This window comes from Rutilus rutilus, assembly GCF_951802725.1.
Source record: "Rutilus rutilus genome assembly, chromosome: 5".
In the NCBI taxonomy this organism is placed as follows: Eukaryota; Metazoa; Chordata; class Actinopteri; order Cypriniformes; family Leuciscidae; genus Rutilus; species Rutilus rutilus.
In genome coordinates this window covers 15,121,946-15,145,793 of record NC_140213.1, presented here as the reverse complement: position 1 = coordinate 15,145,793, position 23,848 = coordinate 15,121,946, and the positions used below count along the sequence as shown (strand labels likewise).

At 42.1% G+C, this 23,848-nt stretch overlaps 1 protein-coding gene across 1 annotated transcript in view; it reads left to right on the top strand.

Moving 5' to 3' along the window:
• The first annotated feature begins 7,670 nt into the window (after window positions 1–7,670).
• uraha (urate (5-hydroxyiso-) hydrolase a) overlaps window positions 7,671–23,848 on the top strand; it is a 202,096-nt gene continuing 185,918 nt past the window's right edge. The window contains exons 1-3 of the mRNA XM_084409658.1: window positions 7,671–7,914; window positions 10,143–10,285; window positions 10,454–10,589. Coding sequence (XP_084265784.1) covers window positions 7,867–7,914; window positions 10,143–10,285; window positions 10,454–10,589 — 327 coding nt within the window. The 5' untranslated portion in view covers window positions 7,671–7,866. The remainder of the gene's footprint in view (window positions 7,915–10,142; window positions 10,286–10,453; window positions 10,590–23,848) is intronic.

The window sequence follows — 23,848 nt, the reverse complement described above, 5'->3', positions numbered from 1 at the left end:
GAGCTTGGCTCTCTGTTTTTTCACCTTTGGACTTTCTTTAGTGGTGTCAACATCTATACTGTAGAATATTGTCTGGAGGAATGTGTACATGTTGCATCATAGCTTACACTGAAAATGAAGTGCGCTTTAAATAGTTAATCAAAGACTGCCAACGACGTGGTTCCCTGGCATAGAATAAGCATCTTGTCAATCACAATTTAGTAATTGCTGATGGCCCACTTGTGAGTTCCAGAGGCAAGGAGATGGCTTGCAATGTCCCTCCAGTTTCCCCAAGTGTTCTTCTAAGCTGCTGATTGACTGTGGGGAATATTACATAACAATTTACATAAAAATATTCTTACTAGGTCAGGGTTTCTGCAAGTAACATTAAATCTAATTTAATGCTTTTTAATGCCATACACGACCTTACCTTTTTTTTATGTACTTTTGAATGTTAATATATTATGGTCTTCACAAAATAATGATGCTGGAAATCCAGCTTTCGAGCACAGGAATAAATTATAATTTAAAATAAATTCCCCCCCAAAAATGGTTATTATAAATTGAAATAATATTTCATAATAATATGTTTTTTTTTTGTATTTTTGTTCAAATAAATGCAACCTTGGTGAGTAGGGTTGGGTATCGCAAAGCGGTTCCAAAAAGAACCGATATTTTATAAGAAATGTGCATTTCAATTCCACTTAACAATTCCTGTGTTCACATTTAAATGTGATTTTACACCATTTAAGCACAGGAAAGGAAATAACTTGTGCACTGTTTGCGTGGCGCGCACACATCTGAAGAGTGACCACAGAGAACGGTCCCGGTTCGGGTTCCCTGCCTGTGTCCGTTCTCAAACTGTTCTGTGCATTTCAACTGCAGAAAATGACTTCTCTTTCACATTTACCGACCAATATGCACAAAAAAATACATCATCATCATCGTCATCACAGTATATCATTGAACACAGCCGTTTTTTGTCTAAAAACAGTTGTGAAAGAAAACACAAGTGTAACAGTATTTTTAGATCCGCATGCATTCGGTGTTAAAGAGACAGCAGCCTAATAAATTGCTGCCTGTCATTAATGTTAATCAAAGAACAAAAGAAAATCATTCAGTGATCTTGATTGAATATATTTTGTAATTTTAATGAGGATTAATGTATATTATATTTATGAATAGAAAACGTCTCGGTTACGTATGTAACCCTCGTTCCCTGAGTAGGGAACGGAGACGTTACGTCGGATGACGACGAATGGGGTTTCGCTTAGAAAGCCTATCATCTTCGAGTATATAAAACGAGCCAATGGCAATAAAAATGCCATGGGTCTGCGGAATTTGCATAGCATATCTCCGCCCCACCCTGGGGGTATATAAGGAAGTGCGCTGGCAACATGCAGATATGTCTTCGCTGAGGAGCCGAGACTGAACTCAGGCGTTCCAGCGGTACAGCGGAAGTGGCAGGGAGACGTAACGTCTCCGTTCCCTACTCAGGGAACGAGGGTTACATACGTAACCGAGACGTTCCCTTTCGTTGTCACTCCGAGTTACGTCGGATGACGACGAATGGGGTTCCCAGTGTAATCACGCCACCTCTCGACTGTCTTCCAGTGCCCTGCGTAAGTCTGAGCTCCCTGTCGTGAGACTGGCATGGACGAAGGACTCCTACTTAACACAGGAATACCAAGGTACACTGGGAAGCATATCTCAGTGGAAATATGCAATCATGCCCAACCCGAAGGGGGGGACTTGGAATACACATGACCCCGAAGGGCTGCATACGGAGTATCACTGGGGTGTCCAGCCGCAGGTGGAATATTTCAACCCCAGGGGTGGCAAGGTGGCTTGCCGAGGGAAAGACACATGCTCAGAGAGGCTTACAGTGGAAATACACATGTGGGGGTCGCCCGGAGGGGGAACCATGCACATGGAGGCACCTAGCCAAGCGCGAAAGCTGCCGGAGGCATAACTCTGGCGTTGACGTCAACAGTGCTGGAGGAGACTCAGGGCTTATGAGGCTCACCTGAGGAAATATCGCACGTATCCCGTCCGTGGAGAGGAATGGCGAGCAAGCGAAGACACCTGAGCAGAATCTAGCACCGGCTAGTTGAAGCGAGTACATGAGAAAAAACTGGCTCCACTTGGAGATTGTAGAATCTCGCGAATGTATTAGGTGTCGCCCAGCCTGCAGCTCTGCAGATGTCTGTTAGCGAGGCGCCATGCGCTAGAGCCCAAGAGGATGCCACACTCCGGTGGACTGAGCCGTCACACCAAGGGGGCACGGTCGACCTTGCTACTGGTAAGCCAAAGCAATGGCGTCCACTATCCAGTGAGACAACCTTTGCTTCGAGAGAGCCTTTCCCTTCAGCTTCCCACCATGACAGACAAAGAGCTGGTCTGAGGTCCTGAAACACTGCGTTCTGTCTACGTAAGCACGATGCTTCTGACTCCAGATGCTTCTGACTCCATATGAGGAGGTGGCGGGCGAGTTGCGACATACGGCGGGAGCGTAGACCACCTTGATGGTTGATGTACGCTACTGTGGCGGTATTGTCTGATCGGAATAGTACGTGTTGACCCTTGAGCAACGCTCGGAAGCGGTGCAGGGCAAGGCGTACGGCCAGCAACTCGAGGCAATTGACATGCCAAAGGCGCTGAGGACCTGTCCAGGAACCTGCAGCAGCATGTCCATTGCACATGGCACCCCAGCCCGTGGTGGAGGCATCTGTGGAGACAACAACATGCCTGGAAGCTCGTTCTAAGGGTAACTCCAGCCCGTAGAAAATTGAGGTTCGACCACGGGGTAAAGGTCTGATGGCAGGTCGGAGTCACTGGGACTCGGAGCGTGCCGTGTTGCCATGCCCACCTCGGGACTCGATCGTGAAGCCAAAGCTGAAGCGGTCTCATATGAAGCAATCCGAGCGGCGTTACTGCGGCTGCGGATGCCATATGCCCCAGGAGCCTCTGAAATAGTTTCAGTGGGGCCGCACTCTTGCCCTCGAATTGGCGAAGACAAGTCAGCAGTGACTGCGCGCGCTCGCTCATAAGCTGCGCGCACATGGCGACCGAGTCGATCTCCATACTGAGAAAAGAGATCCTCTGCACGGGGCAGAGTTTGCTCTCCTCCCAGTTGACCCGAAGGCCCAGACGAGCTAGGTGCCGGAGCACAAGGTCCCTGTGTTCGCAAACCTGGTCTCGAGAGTGAGCTAGGATCAGCCAGTCGTCGATATAATTCAGGATGCGAACCCCGTGTTCACGTAGGGGAACAAGGGCTGCCTCGACGACCTTCGTGAAGACGTGAGGAGACAGGGCTAGCCCGAAAGGGAGAACCGCGTACTGTATACCTGTCCCTCGAAAGCAAACCGTAGAAACGGTCTGTGTCGAGGAAAAATGGAGACATGGGAGTAGGCGTCTTTCAGGTCGATCGCTGCAAACCAATCCTGCGGCCGCACGCATTCAAAAATGCGTTTGGCCGTGAGCATCTTGAACGGCATCCTCTTTTTTGAAGGGAGCGGTTCAAGACGCGCAGGTCCAGGATTGGTCGTAACCCACCGGATTTCTTCGGTACAATAAAGTAGGGGCTGTAAAACCCAGACTTCATTTCGGCTGGAGGGACAGTCTCGATCGCACCCTTCGCCAGTAGGGTAGCGACCTCCGCTCTCATGACAGGGGCATTGCCACCGGCCATAGTGAGCGGATTCCCCTGAGGCGGGAAGGAGACCACGCGAACTGAATCACGGAGCCGAGCCTGATGGTTCTCGCGACCTGGCGGGACAGTCCGGAAAGCTCTAGCCAGGCCTCCAGAAACTGCGCCAGCGGGGTTATTCGAACCACAGACGTACCGTCGGGGGTGCAGCGAGGCGGAATGACCAGCCCAGGCGAGGGTGGCATAGCGGCCCTGTGCGGGGGCACGGTCATTAACCGCGTCCTGCCAGAGGAGGCCGGGGGAGGACCAGCGTCCCACGGGGGCGTGCTCTGGCAGGGGTCTGGCGACAGAGGGGGATGAGAGGAGCGTGGCCCGTGGGCGGCGCGTGCTGTCATCCACAGCCTCTTGGGGCTCAGAGAAAGAGCATCAGTTCTTTTGTAGAGATTCTGCCCCGACCCTCCAGCGGGGGAAGGAGTGGTCCTGCTACCAGCTCCTGAAGAACTGAGCCCTAACTCCAAGCTGCCTGTCTCAGGTTTGTGCTGCTCAGCCAGGTGTTAGCCGGCTAAGGGGCAGAGACAGGCGGTGCCAGCCTCCAGCGACCTCCTTGTGCTCAGGCCAGTGAAGGCTCGAGGGGAGGAGCCGCAAGGAAGCGGCGTCGGCGGAAAGCAGACTAAGCAGACCACACCGACGGATGACCGTCAGTGCAGAAGCCTCAGTCTGCTTCTGGATTGATCGAAGACTGTTGGGCGCAGTCCTCAACCAGCCCGCCGACCAGGCTGCCCGCCTCAAGGTGCTACTTAGGCTGGCGTGGCAGTCTAAGGGGCGGAGACGGGCAGCGCCGCCCTCCTGCGGCTTCCTCCTGCTCAGGTCCGTTTTTTGCAGGCCCGAGGGGAGCAGCCGCATGGAGGGGGGCTTGGCGGGAAGCAGACTGAGGAGGCCGCACGGATGGATGACCATCGGTGCCGGACCCGAGTCTGCTTCAGGTGGTCGAAGCCACACCGCCAAAGAGCCCAGCCCGGGACATGGGGAAGTTGAGAAAATGAATTCTCAGACCGCCCCACATCAACCTGGCTAAACCCATGTCTGGACCACATTAGTGGGCATCACCTGACCCAGGATCACGCAGGTACCGATGTCGCCTGAGCGAGGTCAGTAGTGTGCGTGGCGGAACAACCAGGCCCGGCATGGTTAGAGTTTCCGCGTTCTGTCAGGGTTGGCCAGGGAAGGACTAGCATTCCACTGTGGCCGGTTCAGACAGAACTCCCGGGACAGCACTGCATCGAAGGCGCAGGCGACACACAGCACTGCACGACTGTGTCACGATAGTGACAGAGAAGATACAGACCATGATCGCTGTGCGATCAAGCAGCGAAGGCGGAGGACGCCCATGGGCCGCGAAAAGTCACGTGGACTCTCGCGGAGCGGAGGCGTCCTAATGCACATCCGGACGAAGCCTACAGCGCTCGGGGGGAGGGCAGCGCCACTCCAGCCGATGCTTTCAGCTGTCCGGGAAAGCATGGCCGACAGCTCTGAATCAGCCCCGGCAACGATGGCACTCCCGTGGGAGGCAACGCAGCCGAACTTCATTTCCAGAGAAGTCAAGCCCACCTTGTGATGCTGTGAGTGACATGAGATCATCTGCCGGAGCCCCGAATAAAACACTGGGTCCCCGAAGGAAACCAGGCATATGCAGAAGCTCCACGGTTTGCAATGTGGAGGGGGGTGTGGCCCGAGGAATGACTCGTCGGTTGTTGTGCCACACCGTAACCCTCAGATCACCCTGGCCACCAGCCAAAGTATCCCCTCTCGAGGAAAAGATAAATTGGGGTGTGGCAGAGGGGACTCTACTCACATGGAGATCATTGAGTCTTGATCTATAAACATCGCGATGGTCATGTTCCCGCTATGAAAACATGACTCATCCACGAGCGCTGCCGAGCGTGATTAAGCCCAACACGCGAAACAGCGCTCGCGACCGTTAAGCAGATGAATCACGCACACACATCCAGGAAATAGAAAATACACGGGCGAACCGTCTTGAAAAAGACGTGCTGCGTGCAGCTCTTTTAGAGATTGGAAAAGCTCAACAGAGTGCTGAAACGCCCAGGGAGAGACACACTCACTGTCGGCAGATCACTGCACAGACCAGCAGCAGGAAATGCGATCTCGCTGGAATCCGCCGTCACACCAACACTCTGAAGAGCCGCTCGTCTCGAAGAGATTTGAGATGACACTCAAAAGGCTTGTGGAGTGAAGTATTAAACTTGGCTCCGAAGCGAAAACATATCTGCATGTTGCCAGCGCACTTCCTTATATACCCCCAGGGTGGGGCGGAGATACGCTATGCAAATTCCGCAGACCCATGGCATTTTTATTGCCATTGGCTCGTTTTATATACTCGAAGATGATAGGCTTTCTAAGCGAAACCCCATTCGTCGTCATCCGACGTAACTCGGAGTGACAACGAAAGGGAACTATAGTGTTTTTAAACTTTTGATTTATATTTCTGTACCTGAAATTGGTTTAGTTGTATTTATTTATGCTATTGCTAATTGATTTGTTTGTTCCTGTTTTATTACTGACTGTTTACTTGTCTTTAGTAATTTAATGTTTGAAATGTATATTCGTCTAGTTGTTTCGTCTTGCTGTGGTATTTTTTGTTAAAGCCATAGGCAATTTTTTTGTTAAATCCATAGGCAAAAGTTCCTAAGCGTAAAAGTTATTCAGATGCAACAGAACACTTTGTAAAAAGAGAGAAAAATAAGTTTGACATCTAAATGTTGGACTTAATTTTTTTTATTGGATTTTCTTATTTTTTTCTTATTGGAATCGAAACTATGAATCAATAAGCAGAATCGGAATCAGAATTGACAAAATTCAAATGATACCCAGCCCTATTGGTGAGCAAAAGATACTTTTTTCAAATACAGTATGTATAAATATGTATAATAAGTACGTATGCAAGTCGACTTACGCCAAAAGAGTAACCCTTGAACTTGACGCACAACGTAATGACGAACGCGGTTGCCCAGCCCTGTTTGTTTGAACTGCGAGAGGCATCACCTGCATCCTACGTCATACATCATCAAGTGTTACTCTTTTGGCGTGGGTTGACTTGCGTAGGCCGTCTGCTGGAAGCTAGTTATTTAGTCGATAAAGTTTTAAATATGGATATTTTTCTCACACAGACTTCACTTCAGAAGGCCTTTATTAACCCCCCGGAGCCGTTTCAAGCACTTTTATCATGAATTGATAGGCTTTGATGGACTTAAAAATATATACCCATTGACTCCCATTATAAGGCTTGGAAGAGCCAGGACATCTTTTAATATAACTCTGATTGTATTCGTCTAAAAATGTAGAATGTCTTATACACCTAGGATGACTTCAGGGTGAGTAAATCATGAACTATCCCTTTAATTCCTGTCCTGTCTTTAATAATTAACAAAGCCAGTGGTGTTGGGGAATTTCTTTGTGGCGTGAGTCGAATTCCACTACAGTTTTCCATAGTTTCAATATTTTCCAGAAGAATTAGTTGCTATTATCCCCAGATAACACCATCTGTTATTGTTAAATCATTATTTATTTTAATCAAAGCTAGATTATTTTTTGACCTGACGGTACACATTTCTTTGAATCGGACATTCCTGACCCATATTGAGTGACAGGGAAGAAAAACAAACACATTCTGTAAGGAAATGGAAACAAGTTAATACCTCTGAACAGATTAATCAAAAATATTGCTGCATAAACTTTTATTTTGCACATCTATAACCTTCCTTTTCCCATGTGTGAAGAATATTTGCAAATCATTTCACTCAAATGTTTCAACTAGTGTATAAGAAGCCTTTTTTAAATTTGAAAATATGTACATACATTTATAAAGCTGCAGTAATGTTAATTTTGGAAACATTCAAAGCACTTTGCACCAAGTTATCAATGCAAGGCAAATTACCCAGAGGTCAATGGCTTATATGTTTACACTTCTGCAGGCACACAGTCCATCTCTCAAACTCTGAAATAAAACAAGCATTTGTGCTCTGTTGAGGAATCTGTATCGAATTAATTGGTTCAACTTTCTTGTCACAAGACAGTCTTACATGGGCTGAGTGCTGGCTCATTTGTGATCTCATCACACTACACCCCCTCTGCTTCTGTCTCTGCTCTATACATTGTTCCACACTGCAGTGCATATTCATTTTAAACAAGTGGTGTGCAAAACACAAGACACACTTCAGATGAACAGACTTCAACATATCAGGGGTCATATTGTGTCGACAGATAAGGTAAGACTATTTCTTTGTGTCTCTTAATCAACCAGTAATTCCACTGTCTGATGAGAAAGAATCATTCATAAAATAATTTCTTATGTAACAACTTTTTACAGTTTTTAATCGAAGTGCTTTAATGTCCGGATCTTACCAGAATATATATATGTGTGTATTTTATAGTAGCGTAATTTATGAATTACAAAAGATTAATCTTCTGCAAAACAAGAAGCTTCTGCTTCTGAATTGACAGGGAATGTAATTGTGTCAACTCTGTGGGTAAAAACTGTCCGTTGTGGCAAATATGTGGTAAATATTATGAACCTGACACAATGTTTATGGTCCAGCATGACATATGATTTAATATACCTGAATAGTAGATCAGTGAATGACATCAGGAAAATATCATCTATTTGATACATTATAACAAATATCTGACACACTCAGTTAAAACCAGTTTTACTGACAATTTTAATAATTATAAATAATTATATATAGTATAGTTATGTATATAGTAATAATAAATAATTATAGTATAAATAATTCCTTCTCTCTGTTTGTATGCACACTGTGAATGATATTTGAAGATCATTTAGCCTTACTAAAAAGTTTTGAAAAGATTTAAGTAGCCAGTAACAAGCTCTCCTCAAGCACAGACTAGAACAAACTAACAAAACACTTGCTATCCTGTATAATAAGATGTATAAAGCCAGCAGCCATATCACCCAGTAGCCCAAGACTGGTTGCCCACTGAAGCTAAGCAGGGCTGAGCCTGGTCAGTACCTGGATGGGAGACCTCCTGGGAAAACTAGGTTGCTGCTGGAAGAGGTGTTAGCGAGGCCAGCAGGGGGCGCTCACCCTGTGGTCTGTGTGGGTCCTAATGCCCCAGTATAGTGACGGGGACACTATACTGCCAAAAGAGCACCGTCCTTCGGATGAGACGTAAAACCGAGGTCCTGACTCTCTGTGGTCATTAAAAATCCCAGGATGTCCTTCGAAAAAGAGTAGGGGTGTAACCCCGGCATCCTGGCCAAATTTGCCCCTTGGCCTCTGTCCATCATGGCCTCCTAATCATCCCCATACACTGATTGGCTTCATCACTGTCTCCTCTCCACCAGTAAGCTGGTGTGTGGTGGGCGTTCTGGCGCAATATGGCTGCCGTCGCATCATCTAAGTGGATGCTGCACATTGGTGTGGTTGAGGAGATTCCCCCCTTCCATATGTAAAGCGCTTTGAGGTCTCAGAAAAAGCGCTATATAAATGTAACGAATTATTATTATTATTATAAATACAAACTTGCTATAATTTCTCTATGAAAAAGGAAGTTCCTCATTGATGTATGCACCTCACTTGTAGAAATGTAATTGTTTATCTGCCTAAATATTTAAAAAATTTGTTAAAGTAAAAAAACAAGTAATCAAAAACTCAGTGAGTGTTTTAGCGCAATTTTCTCACGTCATGGGATCACAACACTCAAAAATCAATTTTTGAAGCATAAAGGAAAGATTTTTGATCAAATCTTTTTTTCTAATATTATTGTACATTTTAGAAGCTATGGATTGCAATTTGTTTCAACTCGATAGCTATTATGGTTGCCGAGAAATTTGCAAAAAACTGAATTTTTTCTGGAATTTCCAGGAAATCCAAAATCTTTTCCTGGATTTTTTTTGTGCGTTCCCGAGATTAGACCTTCCTTAACATAATGCCGAAAACCCGAAGTCTCTAGGTGGTCTGGTTGAGGAGTAGATAGAAGTGCAAGATTGGTGCGCACAGACAGAACAGAAATCATGAGTTAACAATCGCAATTTTGTCCGGTGGAAAATTGCGCTAAAAAAAAACTGTAACTGAATAGTTTTTAACAATTTATTTATTGAGATATAACAAAATAGGAGAGTAATATAAACAGTATTATAAATTATAAATAGTCAGACTTATTTTAAACAGAGAAATAACAACAAAAAGAGCACATACACATCAATTTACAAATTAATTAATTCAAAAGGGGGATAGTGTCATGATACAGAAGGAGAACAACACAGATAATATCCAAACTCAGTTTTTATATATGTTAGTTATGTCAAAAAAAAAAAAAAAAAAAAAAAGCACTGTACATTAACAAACATTTTGGAAGTTTGAGCAGGAATCCATTCATTAAGCCACAGATCATCTGTCATTTTCAAAAATGCTTTATAGTTTAACAGCAGCAGGTTTATAGTGCGTTAATTAAATATCACATTCTGTCACAGTATATGAACATGGCCGCTACCCTGCCAAGCCCCCTTACAACTCATGTGCTGAATATAGCCCAAGGAGTTCCTGGAGCCAACATGACCATTATCCTCTATCTCCTAGACCCCATCTCATCGGTGTGGAACTTACTCACAACAGGGTAAATGCATTAATTGCAGTGTTAAATTATTCAAGTGACTGATATCTCTTCAGTTTTCTATCAACCAAACTGATAGCATGCAGATTTAAGAGTATGAAGAGGTCTTGGCTAACCAAGTAAAATACAATTTTCTCAAAGTCATGAAAATGAATACTGTGTTAATTATAGGATAACTAATGACGATGGACGGTGTCCTGGGTTGATTAAAAAAGAAAGCTTCATTGCTGGTGTGTATAAACTGCGTTTTGAGACTGGAAAGTACTGGGATGCCTTGGGAGAGACGTGCTTCTATCCATATGTAGAGGTATGAGAAAATTAAATGTACTATTTCAAACAATCATCTGGAGTAATTTTTTTGGGGGCTGTATTTTTAGCTAATGTTTAGACACTTTACACCAGTGGTTTTCAATGCTGGTCCTGGTGACTATCTCTCTTAAAGGATTAGGGGAAAGTGGGGTGAGTTGTGCCAGTTTTTACTCAAAATGACTTTAAAGTGAGGCCATGGCAGTAATGCCTTCAACTTAAGGATGTACATATATTTCAGGATGTGGTGCATCCCTGAGAACAATAACTTTGGATCTGAAACATTGGGGTAAATTGTGCCAGTAATTTCTGAAGTAAAACAGAACATTTTAATGTTATGAACCGTAATGCTATATGAAAGCAAGATAGATTCAATACAAAATTACTCATTTAAGGTTTATTTAGATATTGTCACCCTAGAATACCATAGCATGCGTTTTTCCTACTATGGTCAATTGCATAGGGATTTTGTATTGAAGATAACTCTGGATCACGGTGTCATAGAGACAAGGGGGCGGGCTCATGCGGTCTCTCAGCATCATTGTTCAAGCTACGCCCTAGCAACCATTTAGAGCACCATAGCAACACAATATATGATATTTGTGAATCATTTCAGGCAAAAAGGCTTTGGCAATAGATGCCTGTTGACATAGCGCTGTCTGTCAATTATGTAACATATAAGAATAAAGTGACTAGGCTAATTTCTAAACATCCTATTGTGACATAGGCCACTTAAAAACGGAATAAAACTTCTCTTTAATAACATAGTGCAAACTCAAAACTGAAATCAGTGTTAGCTAAATTAAACAAATAGCAGGCAGGCCTAAGTCAAACAATGATGAGGCATGCCCATCTCCTCACTTCTCAAGATTATCCCCTGTGAGTATGTAGGTCTAGGTGGTCTGGATCTGGCACAACTTAACCCAGGCCCTTTGGCACAAATCACCCCAGACCCACAAGTTTGAAAAACTAGCATGATCCAACAGTTAAGAGCTAACATCATGCTAACTGTATAGACTCATTGTGTAGCCTACTAAAGCACTAAAACATGTGTGAAATGTTTTCAAGCTTGTCTATAATTGTTCAGACACTACAATCAAAAAACCTTAATCATAGAAATTTTACTTTGAAAGGGAAAAAACAGTTTTTTGCACTAAAATGTGCTTAACTCTCATGCCATGTGTCTCTCTTCTTTGGAGGATGAGTAAAATTGATTGCTTTTCAAAATTATGTGGTCACATGACCAATTTCTTCTATGGTTTTCCAGAAACAAGGGGTGGAACTACTTCCCCCCTGGCACAAATCACCCCACTCTCCCCTAATATTCACCCGTGGGAACATTAATCTTTATTGAAAGTGGGTCATATATGTAGTCGAAATGTTACATAAATTTTGAATTTGGTGCCTTCTTGACCGAGGAAAGACAGAAAGTAACTTTAGGGCGCATTTGTATGAAAGACAACAACTCCCACAATGCACCACGTTGCACAGCTCCGCAAGCCACTCCCACTAATCCAGTTCACAACACAAATGTCCGTGTCCTCGTCTGATTCAGAGATTTCGTCCAGGATTGAAATTCCTTGCAGCAGATGGACTCTATCTCTGTGTCCGTAGGCGCACAGTGAGAGCACAGGCACCGCCAGTCCGGGCTCTTCATCCGCAACAGGCAGGTCTTCTGTCTAGGCTGCAGAAGCCGCAGGAGCCGCCTCCTGTTCCTCAATCAGCCTTAGCTGCTCTTCGTTATATTGCGGCTCACAAAGGTAGCCACGAACATCTGATTCGAGCATCAGACTTTCGAAATCCTCTTCTTCCATTTCATATTGAGTACCTTCCGCCATTGTCGTAACTTCACATCTGGCTCCACAGCGCCTGTTTGCTTAGCTTCCAAACAAGATGGCGGATATTGCTTTTAGTTTCTGCAATTGAAGTTCCACCCACTGATCTGTAATAGGTCTGTAGCGTGAGTGGGTCCCACCCCCTGGAAAAATGAGGAACGAGTGTTTGCAGTCTCAACCCCTCTACAAAGATATGGGACTTCCTGACAAAATTAAGATTTTTACATCATTATAAGCAGGAACTGCAACACTGAAATCCGTATTTCTCCCGTCTCAGGGGAAAATGAGGGAATAATGCACGACCATTCAAAAATATGACTGGGGTTTCTAACGATACAAAGCTTAATGCAAATGGGTGAAGTGTCCCTTTAAGAATGTAACCTTAATTCCAGGTGTAAACCACACACCTCATAGACTGTAAAGATAGCATCTTTCCCCCAAATAGACATCCTCTGTTTGGTGACAGTAGAGGAAAAAGGTAGTCTGAGGGGGTTTTGGGCCCTGGAGAAGTTTTGCCCTGGCACATGCCCTGGCATTTGTGTTTTTTTTTGTTTTTGTTTTTTTTTGCTTAAAAATATATCAGTAAGTAAGGTCTCATTGTATTCAGCACAAAACGAGCTACAATAATATGTGAGCAACATGTAAATTACATGCAGAGAATTTATTTTTGAGAAAAAATTAGAAAATAACGTTTATGCATTGAAAAAACAAACATTTTAAGTCACTGAAATAAGGCCATGACACATAGAGAACATTTGTTCACAAGAATTTTGAGTACTGGTCTACTGGATGTTGTAGACTAGAGTTTTTGTTACAAAATGATGTGAAAATCACAGGTGGAGGGAGCGATGGGCTCTGAGTAACACAAGACTTCACGCAGAGAGGGTGAGATTCATCTTTGGGTGCTGGTCACTGAGGGAGTGGTACTAACTGTACCAACTGTACTAACTGTACATGAAACATCTTGTATTAATATCAAATAACACTTAATATTACATACTGACTACCGACAACCATGGGAATATACTCGTTGTATACTGGAGGAACTAACAGACCTAGAGGCATCGATCACTAACAACTGCTGACGGAGTAGTTTAAGTCGATTTCGCTAAATCTAAACTTCCCTCGTCCACTTCACGAAGTGGAACACACTTCAAAATGGCGGCGGGGATTCCCTCGAGGGGAAGTGCTTAGGGAAGTTCGCAAGTGCGTGTCTAAAAGTGGACTGGAACGCAGCACTGGAGTGAAATCCAAAAAACAGGAAGGACTAACAGACAAGTCCTGAAGATCCCCAATCCTCTTCAAAGAGCCCATACACAAAAGAAATATATTTGAAATATATTTTCAGAATATATTTTGAAATATATATTTTGGAATATATGCAAATATTCGAAATTGGCCCAATACATATACTTTAGTTAAATATATGTGTTATGTATTTACTCTGATTTCAATGCATAGAAGTAGGCACTAGTCAAGTCATTTTCATTTATATAGCGCTTTTAACAATGTAGATTGTCTCAAAGCAGCTTTACAGAGATAAATGTATAATTTAACGTAAGATTGTTTTGGCTTTATAGCGGTTCTTTAATAAAGTTATTTTCCAGCTAAAGTTAGTTTTGATTGATTCGCTTCCGTCGCAACGATCATTTGTTTTTAAATTAGGGCCACCAAGACGACACCATTCTCTCTACACAGACTTTAAACGCGAACCTGTGAGAAACGCTGATGGCGTTCAGATGCGCATTAAGAACGGGTTCTATAGTTATGTGCGTTTGAATATATGTGTGCAGGTTTGGAATTCCCTGCAAACCAAGCCTAAACAAATTACTGGTGTTTCCTTATAGTTTTGATTCAGAATTTTATTTTATTTTATCAATTCGGGGTAGATACGCAAATTGAGTTTTCCCGACGACGCGTTATCTGTAGAGTAGGAAAGGGATCCTCCATAGGGAGAGACTAGTTGGCACTTCAGCAGTGTGTTGACATCGGGTCCAGGCGAAGGTCCTTCATCAGATCTGGAAACGGCCTGGATCCGGCAGGCTGCGGGAAAACCTTGGGATAAACAAAGACACTAAAATTAGCGTAGATGCCATTCTTCTCATGATGTAACAAGTACATCAGGATTTATGGGAAGTGTTCCCGGTTCCAGCTGACCTAATCTATGCAGCCTAATATTGAATTATAGAAGTCTATAATGTATTATGTGAACGCTATGTCAAAGAGATGTGTCTTTAATCTAGATTTGAACTGACAGAGTGTGTCTGCTTCCCGGACAATGGTAGGAAGGCTGTTCCAAAGTTTTGGTGCTAAATAGGAAAAGGATCTACCGCCAGCAGTTGATTTTGATATTCTAGGTATTATCAACTGGCCGGAATTTTGAGATCGCAATAGACGTGAAGGAGTATAATGCGTTAAGAGCTCGCTCAAGTACTGCGGAGCTAAACCATTTAGTGCTTTGTAAGTAATCAGCAATATTTTAAAATTGATGCGATGTTTAATAGGGAGCCAGTGCAGTTTTGACAGAACCGGGCTAATATGGTCATACTTCCTGGTTCTGGTAAGAACTCGAGCTGCTGCATTTTGAACTAGCTGTAGTTTGTTTATTAAGCGTGCAGGGCAACCACCCAGTAGAGCATTACAATAATCTAGCCTTGAGGTCATGAACGCATGGACTAATTGTTCCGCATTTGTCAATGAGAGCATATGACGTAATTTAGATATATTTTTAAGATGGAAAAATGCGGTTTTACAGATACTAGACACGTGACTTTCAAATGACAGATTGGTATCAAAGAGCACACCCAGGTTCCTAACCGACGACGAAGACTTAACAGAGCAGCCATCAAGTGTTAGACAGTATTCTAGGTTATTACGTGAGGAAGTTTTTTGTCCAATAATTAGAATCTCTGTTTTTTCAGAATTTAGAAGTAGGAAATTACGAGTCATCCAATTTTTTATATCAGCTATGCATTCTGTTAATTTAGTGAATTGGTAAGTTTCGTCAGGGTGTGAAGAAATATAGAGCTGAGTATCGTCGGCATAACAGTGGAAGCTAATTCCATGTTTCCTAATGATATCTCCTAATGGTAGCATGTACAGAGTGAACAGCAGCGGTCCTAGTACTGAGCCCTGTGGTACGCCATACTGAACTTGTGATTGATAAGACATCTCTTCATTTACTGCTACAAACTGATAACGGTCAGATAAGTATGATTTAAACCATGCTAGTGCAATTCCACTAATGCCAACATAGTTTTCTAGTCTATTTAAAAGAATGTTGTGGTCAATGGTGTCAAACGCAGCACTAAGATCGAGTAACACTAATAGAGAGACACAACCACGATCGGATGATAAGAGCAAATCATTTGTTACTCTAACGAGAGCAGTCTCAGTACTATGGTATGGTCTAAATCCGGACTGAAAATCCTCGCAGATATCATTTCTTTCTAGAAAGGAACATAGTTGTGAAGATACTGCCTTTTCTAGTATCTTTGACAGAAAAGGTAGATTCGAGATCGGCCTGTAATTGACTAATTCTGAAGGATCAAGTTGCATTTTTTTAACAAGCGGTTTAATCATAGCCAGCTTAAAGTTTTTTGGTACGTATCCTAGAGACAAAGAGGAATTAATGATATTAAGAAGAGGATCTATGACCTCTGGAAGCATCTCTTTCATTAGCTTAGTCGGTATAGGGTCTAACATACATGTTGTAGATTTAGATGATTTAACGAGTTTAGTAAATTCTTCCTCTCCTATAGCAATGAATGAATCAAATTTTTCCTCAGGGAGACTACAATGCACTGCCTGATGCGATACTGTAGTAGACGGTTGCATAGTTATAATTTTATCCCTGATATTATCAATCTTATAAGTGAAGAAGTTCATAAAGTCATTACTGCTGTGCTGCTTGGAAACTTCTGTGTTTGAAGCTTTCTTTTTCGTTAGTTTAGCCACTGTTTCAAATAAATACCTAGGATTATGTTTATTTTCTTCTAATAGGTTTGAAAAATAAGCAGATCTAGCAGCTTTTAAAGCCTCTCTGTAAGCAATCGAGCTCTCTTTCCATGAAATGCGAAATACCTCTAATTTTGTTTTCTTCCAGTTGCGCTCCATTTTTCTGGCTGCTCTCTTAAGGGCCCAAGTGTGCTCGTTGTACCACGGCGTTGGATTATTAGGGCCCGAGCACCGATGGTGTGAGGACCCTCTTGGAATTGCTCTGTTTATTATTAGGGCCCGAGCACCGATGGTGTGAGGACCCTCTTGGAATTGCTCTGTTTATTATTATTATTATTATTAGGGCCCAAGCCCTGAAAGGGCGAAGGCCCTATTGTTTCCGGTAGGATTATTAGGGCCCAAGCCCTGAAGGGGCGAAGGCCCTATTGTTTTCGTTAGGATTATTATTATTAGGGCCCAAGCCCTGAAAGGGCGAAGGCCCTATTGTTTCCGGTAGGATTATTAGGGCCCAAGCCCTGAAAGGGCGAAGGCCCTATTGTTTCCGGTAGGATTATTAGGGCCCAAGCCCTGAAGGGGCGAAGGCCCTATTGTTTTCGTTAGGATTATTATTATTAGGGCCCAAGCCCTGAAAGGGCGAAGGCCCTATTGTTTTCGGTAGGATTATTATTATTATTATTATTATTATTATTATTATTTTGTCAACCTTTCGGGCACTTTTGGGGCCCTTAACATGCTCGAAAACTCTTGAAACTTTGCACACAGGTCAGAACCCGCGGCCATCAGGGCCGGGCTGAAGCTGGTACCCGGGCGTGGCAGGGGGGCTCGACAGCGCCCCCTGGAACGGGATCCGAACACGTGTCCATAAATCAAACACGCTTGCATGTAATAATATGAAACTCGGTACACATGTAGATCTCATCGGGCCGAACAACTTTCGTGCTCTAAGTTTTACGCCAGCCCAACAGGAAGTCGGCTATTATGGGTTGTTTGGAAACGCATGGTCTGGTATTTGAAACACTTCTCCTAGGGAATTCACCCGATCGCCACTAAACTCGGTGGGAATGAAGTCAAGACATTGAGGATGCTAAATTGCGGACGGATTTTTGATATCTCAAACGGTTTGGCCGTGGCGAGGAAACGAATTTATGGCGAATAATGGAAACAGGAAGTGTGTTATAACTTCTGCATACATTAACTGATCTTGATGAAACTTCAGCAGTGTGTTCGTGGTAAGAGGCCGATCACATGGATGTGACTATTGTGAGTCAAAGTTATAGCGCCACCAACTGGCAGCAGGAATATGTCACTTTCAAAATGCTTTAAAATCACCCTCTTATTTTTACCCGATTTGCTTCAAACTTTATGTGTATAATGTAAACACACGGCAGATGTAGACCTGTGAAAGGATTTTTGATATCTTTAATACTGTTGCCGTGGCAACGCTTCAAACTTTAATATTCTTTTTTGATGCTTTTGAAACTCTTAACATACTTGAAATTGGATGAAACTCGACAGACACATCACATTTATTAGCCAGTAGACATGTGCAAAGTTTCAGAAACGGGCGTGGTGAGGGGCTCAGTAGCGCCACCTTTAGTCATAAGTGGGGGGGTTAGTTTTATCAACAGCAACAAAACTTGGTATGTGTATTGTTCTCATCAAGACGGACAACTTTCTAATTGACATTAACTACCTCCGACCAACAGGAAGAGAGATATTTTGGTTTGAATGTGGATTTTCTGAAGAATTTTCTCTCCCTCTCTCTGTGTCTCTGTGTGTGAGAGGGGAGGGGGGAATTTGACTATTGCTTTTATATTGTTAATCAAGGTTTCAGGGGCTTTTGGGGTCCTTAACGTGCTCAAAAACTCTTGAAACTTTGCACACAAGTCAGAACCCCCTGCCATCAGGGACAGGCTGAAGCTGGTACCCGGGCGTGGCAGGGGGGCTCAACAGCGCCCCCTTGAACGGGGTCCCAAAACTTGGTCCATAGATCAAACACGCTTGCATGAATTAATATGAAACTCGGTACACATATAGATCTCATCGGGCCGAACAACTTTCCCCCGGTCAAGTTTTACGCCAGCCCAACAGGAAGTCGGCTATTATTGGTTGTTTGGAAAACGCTTCCTGTGGAATGCGAAGTACTCCTCCTAGAAAATTCACCGTGTCCCCTCCAAACTCGGTGTGCATGTAGTCAAGACTTTGAGGATGCTAAATTGCGGACGGATTTTTGATATCTCGAACGGTTTGGCCGTGGCGAGGAATCGAATTTATGGCGAGAAAAGAGAAACACGAAGTGGAATAACTTCTGCATACATTAACTGATCTTGATGAAACTTCAGCAGTGTGTTCGTGGTAAGAGGCCGATCAGATGGATGTAACTATTGTGATTCAAAGTTATAGCGCCACCAACTGGCAGCAGGAAGTGTGTCACTTTCAACATGCTTTTGACAAAAGTGGGGGGGTTAGTTTTAACTCCAGTAAAAAAAACTCAGTTCATATATTGATCTCATCGACCCGGACAACTTTCTAATTTAAAGTCATTAGCTCTGACCATCAGGAAGTCAGATATTTTGGTCTGAATGTGGATTTTTTTGCAAAATCAGCCTCTGGATTTTTAGCCACCTTTATCTAAGTGGTTATTTTATTCCCACCAAACTTTTTCAACATGATAAAAATATATTAATGATGCTAAATTGTGAACGGATAATAAATATCTCAAACGGTTTTGCTATGGCGAGGGATTAAAGTAATGTCAAAAAAGTAAACACTAAAAGGCTCATATATTCTAAAAATGTAATTATACACCATTTATTACTACATAAAAGTATACAAATATCAGAACTTAACTCATTTTATTCTTTTTTTTCAATTTAAGAATGAAGTTTAAGTTTAAAAACTGCCAGAATGGTTGTTTAGTCTAAACAATAAATAAATAAAGTCAAACATAGTGCTATACTGCCCTCTTGTGTTCAAAATCAGGTAGGCCTATTATGTCTATATAAAAATATACTAGGTATGTGATGGTGAGAATATTTTACCACCGGTTAACTGACGTGTGACACTGCTGGGGGCTTTTTAATCGCTAACTTAAAAACGAAAGTAAAATATGTTCGTCCGCACGGACATTGATAATGGTGCGGAGCAGAGTGAGCGTTTTCAATAAATTCCTATGGAAGGAGGAATGACCTAAGAAACTTTGACTCTGTTCTGCTCGTTCCTCGCTGAGGACGCGCACCATTATGAATGCCTGTGCAGCCGTGAGCATTTTAGTTTCATTTTCGGGGCGGATTGCTTGAATGTATTTAAAAAAAGCACAATGTTGTGTTTTATTGCTACTGTACAAAAATATAAGTTAACACTTTGCAGTTTGAATGATGTTCTGAACAAAATGACAGAGTATGTTTTTATGTGTCCACTGTTCAATTGCGCCCTCGTTTTAGTGATTCCCAAGTTATTTTTTCATTTAAGTTTTTTTCATTGTTCTAATCAGGTCAGGCAAGTAAAATGATCTGTCTTATCCCTTACATTTTTATATAATTATATAAATATATAACACACTACTGTTCAAAAATTTGGCGTCAGTAAGATTTTTAAGCTAAGTTTCTTCTGCTCACCAAGGCTGCATTTATTTGATTAAAAATACAAACAAAAACAGTAATATTGTAAAATAGTATTCCAATTTAAAACAGCTGCTTTCTATTTTAATATATTTTAAACTGTTATTTATTCCTGTGATCAAAGCTGAGATTTCAGCATCATTATTCCAGTCGTCACTGTCACATGATCCTTCAGAAATTATTCTAATATGATGATTGATGCTCAAGAAACATTCATTATTATTTTAAATGTCGAAAACAGTTATGTACAGTCTTTGATGAATAGAAAGTTCAAAAGAACAGCATTTATCTGAAATCTAAAGCTTTTGTAACATTAAACACTACCGTTCAGAAGTTTGGGGTCAGTAATAATTTTAATTTTATTTTGGGGGGAAATAAATAAATAAATCAATACTTTTATTCATCGAGAATGAGTTAAACTGATAAAAAGTTACAGTACAGACATTTATAATGTTAAAAAAAAATTATATTTGAAATAAATGCTGTTCTTTTGAACTTTACATTCATCAACGCATTTTGAAAAAAAATCTGTACACAACTGTTTTCAACATTGAAAATAATAATTAATATTTATTGACCATCAATCATCATATTAGAATGGTTTCTGAAGGATCATGTGACACTGAAGACGGGAGTAATGATGCTGAAAACTCAGCTTTGATCACATAAATTAATTACAGTGTAAAATATTTTAAAATAGAAAACAGCTGTTTTAAATTGGAATAATATTTCACAATATTACTGTTTTTGTTTGTATTTTTAATCAAATAAATGCAGCCTTGGTGAGCAGAAGAGACTTCTCCTAAAAAAATTTTTGTATAATATATATATATATATATATAAATATAGCTGCGAGCAGCGATGGAGGGCCAAAGCCGGCGGTACCGCCACCCCGGTGCCTTTAGGTAACTAAAGGCACCGGGGTTGCGGTGCCACCGGCTTGGGCCCGTAATCGCTGCTCGCAGCTATATTTTATTATTATTATTATTATTATTATTATTTTGTCAACCTTTCGGGCACTTTTGGGGCTCTTAACATGCTCGAAAACTCTTGAAATTTTGCACACACGTCAGAACCCGCGGCCATCAGGTCCGGACTGAAGCTGGTACCCGGGCGTGGCAGGGGGGCTCGACAGCGCCCCCTGGAACGGGATCCGAACACGTGTCCATAAATCAAACACGCTTGCATGTAATAATATGAAACTCGGTACACATATAGATCTCATCGGGCCGAACAACTTTCGTGCTCTAAGTTTTACGCCAGCCAAACAGGAAGTTGGATATTTAGCGTTGTTTGGAAACGCATGCTGTGGAATTTAATGTACTCCTCCTAGGGAATTCATCGATTCGCCTCCAAACTCGGTGTGCATGAAGTCAAGACATTGAGGATGCTAAATTGCGGACGGATTTTTGATATCTCGAACGGTTTGGCCGTGGCGAGGAAACAAATTTATGGCGAAAAAATGAAACAGGAAGTGTGTTATAACTTCTGCATACATTAACTGATCTTGATGAAACTTCAGCAGTGTGTTCGTTGTAAGAGGCCGATCACATGGATGTGACTATTGTGAGTCAAAGTTATAGCGCCACCAACAGGCAGCAGGAAGTACATCACTTTCAAAATGCTTTGAAATCAGTGTCTTATTTTTACCCGATTTGCTTCAAACTTTATGTGTACAATGTAGACACACGGCAGATGTAAACCTGTGAAAGGATTATTGATATCTTAGATACTGTTACCGTGGCAATGCATCAAACTTTAATATTCTTTTTTGATGCTTTTGAGACTCTTAACATACTTGAAATTGCATGAAACTCAACAGACACATCACATTTATTAGCCAGTAGACATGTGCAAAGTTTCAGAAACGGGCATGGTGGAATGGCTCAGTAGCGCCACCTTTAGTCAAAAATGGGGGCTTAGTTTTTCCTAGAATCACAAAACTTGGTATGTGTATTGTTCTCATCAAGACGGACAACTTTCTAATTTACATGAACCATCTCCGACCAACAGGAAGAGAGATATTTTGGCTTGAATGTGGATTTTCTGAAGAATTTTCTCTCCCTCTCTCTGTGTCTGTGTGTGTGTGAGGGGAGGGGGGGATTTGACTCTTGCTTTTATATTGTTAATCAAGGTTTCAGGGGCTTTTGGGGTCCTTAACGTGCTCAAAAACTCTTGAAACTTTGCACACAGGTCAAAACCCACGGCCATCAGGGCCGGGCTGAAGCTGGTACCCGGGCGTGGCAGGGGGGCTCAACAGCGCCCCCTTGAACGGGGTTCTAAATACTTGATCCATATATCAAACACGCTCGCATGAATTAATATGAAACTCGGTACACATATAGATCTCATCGGGCCGAACAACTTTACCCCGGTCAAGTTTTACGCCAGCCCAACAGGAAGTCGGCTATTATGGGTTGTTTGGAAAACGCTTGCTGTGGAATGTGAAATACTCCTCCTAGAAAATTCACCGTGTCCCCTTCAAACTCGGTGTGCATGTAGTCAAGACTTTGAGGATGCTAAATTGCGGACGGATTTTTGATATCTCGAACGGTTTGGCTGTGGCGAGGAATCGAATTTATGGCGAGAAAAGAGAAACACGGAAGTGGAATAACTTCTGCATACATTAACTGATCTTGATGAAACTTCAGCAGTGTGTTCGTGGTAAGAGGCCGATCAGATGGATGTAGCTATTGTGAGTCAAAGTTATAGCGCCACCAACTGGCAGCAGGAAGTGTGTCACTTTCAACATGCTTTAGACAAAAGTGGGGGGGTTAGTTTTAACTACAGTAAAGAAAAAATAGTTTTTATATTGTTCTCATCAAGCCGGACAACTTTCTAATTTACATTCAATAGCTCTGGCCATCAGGAAGTCAGATATTTGGGTCTGAATGTGAATTTTTTTGCAAAATCAGCCTCTGAATTTTTAGCCACTCCTCTTAAACTATTTATTTTATTCGTACCAAACTTTTTCAACATGATGAAACTACATTAAATATGCTAAGTTGTGAATGGATAATAAATATCTCAAACGGTTTTGCTACGGCGAGGGATTAATGTCCAAAAAGGAAACACTAAAAATCTTCTAAAAATGTAATTATATACCATTTATTTCTATATAAAAGTATACAAATATCACAACTAAACCCATTTTATTCTGTTTTTGCAATTCAAGAAGAATGAAAAAGTTAAAAACAGGCTATTTAGTGCTATTTGGTTCAACAAAAAAGCAAACATAGGGCTATACTGCCCTCTTGTGTCCAAAAGGACATCAAAATAGTATATAACACTTTTTACCAGGTAGGCCAATATTGTATTTAAATATACATTTATTAGGTATGTGTCTGAGGATATTTTCCCACCGGTTAATCGACGTGTGACACGAGTGGGTGCTTTTAAATCGCTAATATAAAAGTGAAAGTAAAAAAACGGACGTCCGCACGGACATTGATAATGGTGCACGTTGGAAAGAATGATACTTTTAAACATAACACTAAACCGCCATTAGGTGTCGCCAGGCGACCATCTTAATGAGCGAGTCATTGATTCATTCGTTCAAATGATTCGTTCCAATGACTGAGTCATTCATGATTGAGACAGATGTTTATGGATTGACCATTGAATCTTTGAGTCAAGCGATTCGTTTCAAAATGCTGAATCATTCAGTAATGAGAAAACAAGTTGCTGTGATCTTTGTTTAACTATTTTTGCTGCTGAAACAGAACAAAAACAGTCAATATTGCATCTAAAATGTAAGTGACTTAATTGTAACTGTTTATTAACCTGTTGTATGAAATCAATGTCACAGTTTCAATCGTGATTGTATTCAGGAAATAGTTGCCTACTCG